The sequence below is a fragment of the Rhizopus delemar genome, genomic scaffold, assembly GCF_000149305.1.
Source record: "Rhizopus delemar RA 99-880 supercont3.1 genomic scaffold, whole genome shotgun sequence".
Taxonomy (NCBI): domain Eukaryota; kingdom Fungi; phylum Mucoromycota; class Mucoromycetes; order Mucorales; family Rhizopodaceae; genus Rhizopus; species Rhizopus delemar.
Window position 1 is genome coordinate 2400983 of NW_027137827.1, and position 9229 is coordinate 2410211.

The 9229-nt window shown below is 35.8% G+C and overlaps 2 protein-coding genes across 2 annotated transcripts; both read right to left on the reverse strand.

The window, feature by feature from the left end:
- Nucleotides 1-375: 375 nt before the first annotated feature.
- On the reverse strand, nt 376-3403 carry RO3G_00949 (uncharacterized protein; the record flags this gene model as incomplete). The annotated part of the gene is made up of 3 exons (XM_067655540.1): nt 376-2465; nt 2517-2877; nt 2927-3403. The coding sequence occupies 3 exons, from the start codon at nt 3401-3403 to the stop codon at nt 376-378; spliced, it is 2928 nt and encodes a 975-aa protein (XP_067511641.1).
- A 765-nt stretch (nt 3404-4168) lies between these two features.
- Nucleotides 4169-5864, reverse strand: RO3G_00950 (uncharacterized protein; the record flags this gene model as incomplete). Its single annotated transcript, XM_067655541.1, has 3 exons — nt 4169-5391; nt 5437-5799; nt 5858-5864. 3 exons carry the CDS (start codon nt 5862-5864, stop codon nt 4169-4171), a joined length of 1593 nt encoding a protein of 530 aa, XP_067511642.1.
- Between the last annotated feature and the right edge of the window lie 3365 nt (nt 5865-9229).

Consider the following 9229-nt stretch of genomic DNA (forward strand, 5'->3'; position numbering starts at 1 on the left):
AAAAGGAACGAACAAAGATACCAACGACGTTACACCAATTTGAAAGCACAGTACATTCTTATTAAACACTCTCTTTTATATGATGTAATACGTAAAGGTATTTGTATGTCTTTTTCTTTGTAGGTGATGTCACTAATTAGAGAAAAGGGCCTTGATTCATCTTTAATACAGATGACGTTAAAGTATTCACTGATGTCATATTATCTAATAGGAAGAATACCATCATTAAATCACATTCAAGGCTCCTAAACCCCTCTCATCCTCATCCACACTCTTCAAGCACGGACCTCTTTTTTTTTTTCCTTTTATTAAATAAGTTCGAAAAAAAAAAGCACAGACCTCATTTCCCCTTTTTCTTAAAAAAAGTTTTCTTTATTAAGTGGATATAAATGCTTGGTGCGTATAATCATCAAAAGAAAAGCCAGCAAAGATATCATGCATTTCAGGAACACCAGTTTCCATACCAACTTCATACCAAGTATCTGCAATTTCATCCTCTATCAAACCTCTTCTTTCTTCCATTACAAGATCATCCATAGGATAAGGCTCAAATAAAAGTGTATTTCTTGGACCATTCGGCTGTAATAGAAAAGACTTTTGTGGCTGTGGCTGTTGATCAGGTCGAGAAAAGAGTAAATCAACTTCTTTTTGTATGTCATTCACGTAAAGCATTGGACTTTGGTCTCCCATCACAGCCATTTTTAATGCAGTGCCAGGCGTCGGCCTTGGTGAAGGAACGGTAATCTTTTGTTGGGGTGGAGTTTGTACCTGTTGTTTTACCTGTTGAGGAGGCGTTAATTGAGGTGTTGGCTGTATCGGCGTCGATACTGGTTGTGTAGGTATCATTTGAGGTACAGGCTGCTGGGTAGATACTAGCGAGCGTTTTTGCGGTGTTTGTCTTTTAGCTTGTTGCATCAGTACCTGCTGTTTCTGTTGCTGCAATAAGTGCATCATTTGAGTAGCATGTTGCGCAGATTCATTATTATTCTTGTGATCTTCAAGGGTTGCAACTTCTGACTTGACTAGCTGTTGCTGAGTGTCTGTAGCCATTTTAGCTGGTGAAGATGAAGATGAGTTCACCTGAATTACATTTTGTGGTTGTGATTGTCCTTGTGATTGAGTTTGTGTTTGAGTTTGTGTTTGAGTTTGTGCTTGTGCCTGTGTCTGTGCTTGAGGTTGAGGTTGAGGTTGAGGTTGAGGTTGAGGTTGAGGTTGAGGTTGAGATTGAGATTGAGATTGTGGTTGAGGCTGAAGTTGAGATTGTGGTGGAGGTTGTGGCTGAGATTGAAGTTGAGATTGTGCCTGAGCTTGCTGTTTTTCGGCAGCTTGCTTGGCTAATTGTTGTTTAGCAGCCTCTACTCTTTCACTCAATGTCTGACGAATATATTGTTGCTGCTGAGGTGTTAGATTCATACGGTTTTGTGCCGCTTGTTGAAGTATCCAACAGCATTGTAACGCACGTGGGGGTAATAAATTCACGATCTGTAGAGGAAGGCCACTGGCAAGGGCTGCTTGATGTATCATTTGCGATTGAGCTTGTCTTTGATTCATTGTCATGTTCGAGTTATTAGGTGCTTCATTAGAAACAGGCTCTGGAGCAGTGTGTGTCTGTTGAGGTGTTGTTTGAGTCAAATCAACAGCTGTGTGCTGAGGTGTGTTAGGAGCTGTGTTCTTTTGTTTCTTACTAGGAGGAAGTTTAAGATCCATGCTACTACGCTTCAATCGAATTTGCCCTGATGGAATCATAGTAGGGGTATTTGCAGCAGGTTGTTGCACAGGGGATACTCTTGTACTGTTTTGGGAGGGTTGTTGTGATTGAGCACGCTGCTGTAACTGCTGTTGTGCTAATAGTTGAGCTTGGGCCAACTTGGCCGCTTGCATTTGCTGTTGATTCTGAAGTTGCTGGTTTTGCAACTGCTGGTTTTGTAATTGCTGGTTTTGCAATTGCTGGTTTTGCAACTGCTGATTTTGTAATTGTTGACTTTGCAGTGATTGCTGTTGTTGAATCTGTTGTTGAGGTTGATTGAAATCAGTTCTTGAGTGTTGTTGAAGCTTTTGAACCTGTTCCAGCTGTTGAGTAGTAGCAGACATATGTTGCTGTTGTTGTTGTTGTTGTTGTTGTTGTTGTTGTTGTTGTTGCTGCTGCTGCTGTTGCTGTTGTTGCTGTTGACCTTGAAGACCAACCGCATTACGAACCCAAGAGAAATAACCACTAAATTGTTCTCGTAATTTGTTTAAATGCTCAGCAGTAATTACATATTTATTCTGTTGAAGTGCATTCAATTGATCTTCAAACACATATTTCATCAACACAAGCCTTTTCGCGGCTTCCACGTTGGACGTTAATGCAAAAAAGACGGGTAATAAGCTGTCGATTTTGTCATACATAGGTTTGATTAAGGTAATTCCATTGCGAATTGTTGTTTTTTCTTGCTCTGAAATACCTTCAATAGGATTGGAGCGAACTATAAAGAAAAGTCAATGTAAATAGATATGGATGAATGGTTATTTCTTACCTCTTGTATTCCGTACACTTTCGTCCAGTTGACGTATGAACTCAGCAGCTTGAGTTCTTTGTTGTAAAGATGGATGCATGTTTGCTATATTCACTTGATTTGGTGGCGTATTTGATGTTGATTGTTGAGGCGCTTGAGGAGCTGAGTGTTGAGCTTGTTGGGCCTGCTTTACTTGTTGCTGGGCTTGGGCTTGGGTTTGAATCAGTGCCTGAGCTTGCTGCTGAGATTGAGCTTGAGCTTTTGCTTGTTGAGCTAAAACTTGAGCTTGCGTTTGTGGTGTTGATTGTTGAAGATGTTGCATCAAAATTTCCGAATTTATTTGTTGTTGCTGTCCTAAAATATTTTGGGGCTGATGGTTTTGCTATGAAATAATAAGTAAAAATTAAGAAAGCATTAATTGGTAAACATACATTTTGAAAATTATTAGCTTGCATTATTGTATTTGTGTTTGTACCGGAGACAGGAGGACGGAAATTTTGTGTGACATTATTTGGTATATTTAAATTCAACACGGAGGATGGATCTACATTGGTATTATTAAATTGAGGAGTATTATTTTGAAGGGGTTGCTGATTATTTTGTTGTTGTAAAGCCATTTGTCGAGCAAGAAGAACTTGCATTTGTCCAGACGACAAGAGCATATTATTATTCGGATTGATTTGCTGTTGTTGTAGCATATTCATCGGCAGTTGCTGTGGTTGTTGCTGATTTAGGGTTACATTATTATTGTTAGGAGTGGTAGTAGCTGCAATAGCAGCCATTGCTTGAGCAGCTGTTCTTTGAAGATTCAGCATTTGCTGTTGTTGTTGTTGTGGTATCTGTTGTTGAAGTGGCTGTGTTTGTGGCTGTTGGGGAGACCTTGTTTGAAGTAGATTTTGTTGAAACATATTTGAACGATTTGTTTGTTGATTTAATGGTATTTGCTGCACTATAGAATTGTTTTGAGGAGATGATTGCTGATTTTGTAACAAAGGAGAGTTTATTGTATTGTCACTATTCATGGTTGCAGCACCATTTTGATTTTGAAGCTCAAGTTTGATTCGTTGAAACTTTTTTGCATATGCAAAGATGTATTGGTTCTTTTATAAGGAATATTAACAAAAAATAACAAGTTTAATTCTCTCTCTCTCTCTCTTTCTTTTGTCTTCTTACCTTGTTTATACTTTTAATATAAATATTTGCTTCAAATGCTTTTGCTGCAGCAAAAATAGCATTATCTGGGGTAGTAGGAGATAAAAGCTTTAAACCTTTTATTCTAATAGAATATAATCAATAAAGCTACAGAAAACTCTTTCTTTTTCTCTTACAATTCTTGAATATAACGAGCCCTTTCTTGAACGGGTAACTCTTCTTGCCAGTTTGGAGTCGGGATATCATTCTGAATATTCATGTTTTGTGCATTAGGAATATTTAAATCTTGCTGTTGTTGTTTATTCATTTTGATATACAAAAAGAAGAATATGTTTGATTTGATACAAAAAGAACAAAGAAGAAGAAGAAGAAGAAAAGGATAAAAAAGAAAGAAAAAGCAAAAAAAAAAAGAAAAAAAAAGTTTTGAGCGGAAATTAAATCAAACCAAAAGTGGTTTGTGACATCAGGGAGAGGGTTACACAAGTGTAATGTTTATATTAACACGTTTTCATTTATGAATTTCATTTCTTTAACAAAACCTCCATTTCTTCTAAAATAGAATTTTGCTTTGATTTCTTCTTTAATAGCTGTAATTTATCGAGTACATTCATTCCCCATTTATCAACTGAATAAATATTAATATTAGGTTGATTTAATAGGTACTTGAGGATTGATTTTCTTCCTAAACAAACAGCGATATCTATTCCGTGTCTACCTTCTATTGGGTCACACCAATTAACATCAAAACCAGCGTCTAATGCAACCTGGACCCATTTAAGATTATTGCTTTTAATTGCTTTAAACCAAATAGGTCCCATATCATTGATCTCACTTTCAACTAAATGAGCACCAGCTTCTCTTAAAATGTGTACTACTTCTGCATGTTTTTCAATTACAGCATCAAACAATGGTGTGTGACCTGATTTATCTCGAAGATGAATTGATGCTCCGTGTAATAACAAATATTCTACAATTCTGAAATGTCCTTCACGACAAGCAACATGAAGAGGTATTCTTCCATCATAATCAACGCAGTTCAAATTAATTAATTCTCCCATACGTTCAACTAGTAATTGAAGACCATCCAAGTCATCAGAACCAGCAGCCGAACAAAGTAACACAGGACCCAGTGCCTTTTGTGCCAGCATCTCTTCTTCCACAGACATTGTCAAATCTTGACTTTCATTTGTTTCCTGTCTATCCAGCACTTTATTACGTGCTGCAAACTTCATAAAAATATTGACCAGGAGACTAGTACGATTTGAGGATGCGCTGAAGCGTTGATAAGGTGTACGAATTGTCAGCTCTCCACGTAAATTCGTGGTCATCATCTTTCGAACATAGCCCGGATTATCAGGATATTTACCCAAAAGATAAGCAAGCTTTGTCAGTGCACATTCTGGTGTCATATCTGCGCCAGGCACAACACCCATCACCGATAGCTGTTTCCCGGTCGCATAAGCATCTGTCACAAGGCCTTTGCGACACTGTGTGCAATTCACAATTACAACACCTCGATCGCTTGCTTCCTTGAGAGCATCCAAAAGCTCAGGACGACAAGGTGCATTGCCTGCCCCAAATGTTTCTAATACAACACCTTGAAGAGGAGGAGCTAGAAAAGCTCGGATGGTTGAGTTACTGATCCCAGGAAAAAGACGTAATGAACCCACATTTGGATTTAATGTTGTATTGACGTGGAATTTAGCAATATTTGTAGGACGTAAGACCAGTGGCCATTTAACGTCTAATCAATGAATAAAAAGATTTCTTTTTCTTTTTCACTATTTACCAATGTTAATACCAACTTCAACCAAGGCAGATAAATTAGGTGAATCAAAAGCTTCAAAATCTACAGCGCTTATTTTACTTGTCCTGTTTCCTCTATATAGCTTTTTGCCAAAATAAAGTGCAACTTCAGGTATGACAAAGTGTCCAGCAATTGTTAAAGCACCCAATAGATTTTCTACCGCGTCGTTCCTTACTTCACTTAAAGGTACTTGTGAACCTGTTATAATCACTGTTTTCCCAAGTTCTTCCAACATAAAGCTTAACGCACTAGCTGTATATGCCATTGTATCTGTACCATGGAGGACAATAAAGGCATCAAAAAGTTGATAATTCACTTGTATATCATCTGCCACACGAACCCAATCTACACTCAAATCAATCACTCTGTCTCCCCCGTCCTTTTTTTTTTCTTTTTTGTTTACCTGCCATTGTGATATCACAAGAATCCAAAAGTGGTGTGTATTCTAAAATAGAATACCTGTTGTGTGTTACTTTTTTAGGGCGGGAAAATATCAAACAAAAACAAACCTTATTCTTTTTCCAAATAAACTGACAGGTGTAATAAGACTTGGTAGTTGGAATACTTTAACTTTGTTATCTCGTCCAATTGCTTTGACTGTATTTGTAACTTCTTTTGCTTTGAATACATTAGTTGATAAACTATCCAAACTATCAGTGGATGAGGATCTATAGATGCTACTGTTGCTTTCGGAAACAGTTTGAGGGTCGTGGAACCGCTGAACTTTTGATAAAGATTCCGCTAAATAATTGGGAAACTTTTTTTTGGGTTAGTTTTTATATTTGCAGTAAATCAATACTTTACTGGAACATATCCATGCTCTGGTGTGTGTTTCATACCAATCGTCCCCCCAGTATAAATAATAAGTACCCTCGATACATCTATTCACTCAATTTAGCATTAATAAGAAGGAGTCGGGGATTCTTTTTTAACCTAGAGCTACCATATCATCACGGTTTACACCCAACTGATGCCCTACCGCTGCATTTTCATATACAGTATTATCCCCTGTTGCTACAAGTGATGATAAAGATCGTGTGGGAGGTAACATGCAAAGAAAAAGAGAATAAAAAATAAAAAGAGAAAAAAGAAAGAGAAAAAAAAAGAAATGTTTCATTTGTAAACGGAGTTTGTTATTTATCCTTGTATATCCATTTACTGATTTCACTGCTACTAATACTTTCTTTTATTACAAAGCATATGCTTTGGATTCATATACTTTACTGTTCCATTTAATGCTAAAGAAACATCTTGTTTTGTGAATATTCTTGTGTAACTTCATTTTTGGTCTTTTTTCGGTATCAGTTTTCTATTAATACAATATATTCACATCCCAACTTATTCTTATTCTATCTCTTTAAAATTAGCTTCTTGATCGTTATCAAAATTGCTTGTCGACTTTTTTTTTTTTGAAAAAAGGGTATAGCAAGGATTGAAAGCATATTAAAGGAATTTTATAAATACATAGAAGAAATAAAATATAATCGATATGTTTCTTAGTTATTAAAGCAAACTGCAAAATGATGTTAAAAATAGCCAATAAAAATATGGATGGTTTGAAGAGAAAAATCAAAAATTATGATTATGCTTGATTGAGTTTGACTTTTTGAATACAATTGATGCTTACTTTGCTGAGGAAAACCCCTTTTTGCTGGGAGCTTTACATATTTTTAACATATTATTTTCCTACTTTTATACAGGAACTGACCATGGGTGCACATTTGATATTCAAACGATATTGGTGCTTTGAATCTCAAACGAAATTGTCTCCAGAAAACTGTACTTTAATAAAATAGATAATATGTTCGTTATTTAAAAAGATTTACAATTGAATAAGTAAATTGCCAAGAGGCTCAGCGTATGCATGAAACATGTGGGAATTTCTATTATAATCATACGTGCGTTACTACATTGCTATTTACAGCCTTTTTCTTTAGATTCTCGGCCTTGACTATTATTCGTTATTTCATTATTTTTCATCAGATTTTAAACATTGCGAACATATATGCTTGCATCCTCTTTCACTTTGTAAGAATAGTTGTTGGAAGCATCACTCATTGTCTTTCAACTTTAAGAGGGTTTGTGAGCTGATTAACAATCAAACCAAACTCCATTTAAGGAGTGTGGTATATGGTTATAATAGAGAGATAACAAAGAAGCTTGAATTACTAGTGATCTAGTTTCTGTCATCGTGTTGATGGACTGGGCATCCTTAACACACCCAATTATTTGATTCCACTCAATGTATCTGGAGTCCTAACCGATTTACATGACGTTAGAATTAACAGAATCCTAAATATACATTACTAAAATGTACCATCATGATTTTTTTTGGTTGCATAGTTACAAAACGCGGTGGCAATGCATTGCTTATAACTGGTTTCTGTCAAAATATCAGCATTTAACCACAGTATTTTTAATAGTGAATCAAAAGCCTTTTCGATATCACTTTTCACGGATAGATTTCCTTGAGCGTTGAAAAGTTCCTCGAATGAGGTGTATAAGACTATGATAAAGTTGCTTTGATACAAAGGGTTCTAGGAATCAGTAACCAAATTCTTGTGATAACATACAAGAGATGGACAAACCTAAGCAAATGTGCCTTGAAGTTTTTGCTTTTGACACTTCTTGGGGATAAACAAAGGAGTTTTTCTACAAGTACTTCATAGCACACTACATTTTTTATATTTGTGCAGCAATTCCAGCTTCAAGCTATCAAAATACATTTGTATCTTTTCTATGTGACAATGGCACCAGTTTTTGATTGATACCCAATATTTGAGTTCATTTTTTCCGGCAAAAATGCATTATTTCTTGTAGGTGATGGCCAGACCTAGATCATACTTCAACAACACAAGCAGACATAACTGAGAAGTCTAGATACGCCCTCCACTCTTCAGCAATCATTATACGTGTTTTTTTCCAATTTCCATGTTCACATTTTTTGCAATTCTCTCTCTCTCTCTCTCTTTGACATTAATATCAAGCATTAAATTGAACAAATGTAACATTGGAGACATTAAATACACTCATTTCCAGCAAGTTTCCTACCATGGAAAGATGATTCATCTTCAGTTTGGTTGTTTAGTTTGCTTTTTGCTTTTATAGCAAAGCGTGGTATATGGATCACTTGATGTCTTTATGAAATTGGCAGTGGATTAAAAATAAGTTGTTATTGGTAGTAATTTTTCAGTCAAAAAGACAACGATTGATTGCAGCTAGAACAAAGTATCTGTTATTCTTAAAGTGTTTGGTGAATTAACCAATGTTCTTGTGCCATTAGCATATGAAGAGAGTATCAGAGAATCACATAAGATCTAGTATCAAAGCTGTCGATTCTACAATGGAGACTGTACAAGCATATGCTATAACCAGAGCTATTTTAAATACTATGGTTTTGTTACCAATTTGATTCTTTTGAGGCTGGATTCCAAGGAAAAGTTCTCTTCTTTTTCAGTTATTACTATGAGTAAAAAAAATGATTATGGGATCATTCTTGGAGAAAAGACGTGCCTTTATTATCAATAACTGTATTGAATCATATCACAATCAGTTAAATTCGTACTATTTTGGTCATACTGGAGATATTGGTGCGGATAGAATGATCTATGTTCTTTCACAAGCTGCATCATTGACTATCAACAAGATTCTGTACACGCTCCATTTAGTACAAAAAATATCAGGAAAAGAAAAGGAAAAAAAAGGGGGTAGACAGTGTTGATAAATCAATTTATGTAGTCATCAAAAACAAAGATAATGTACATTGCATATCTAT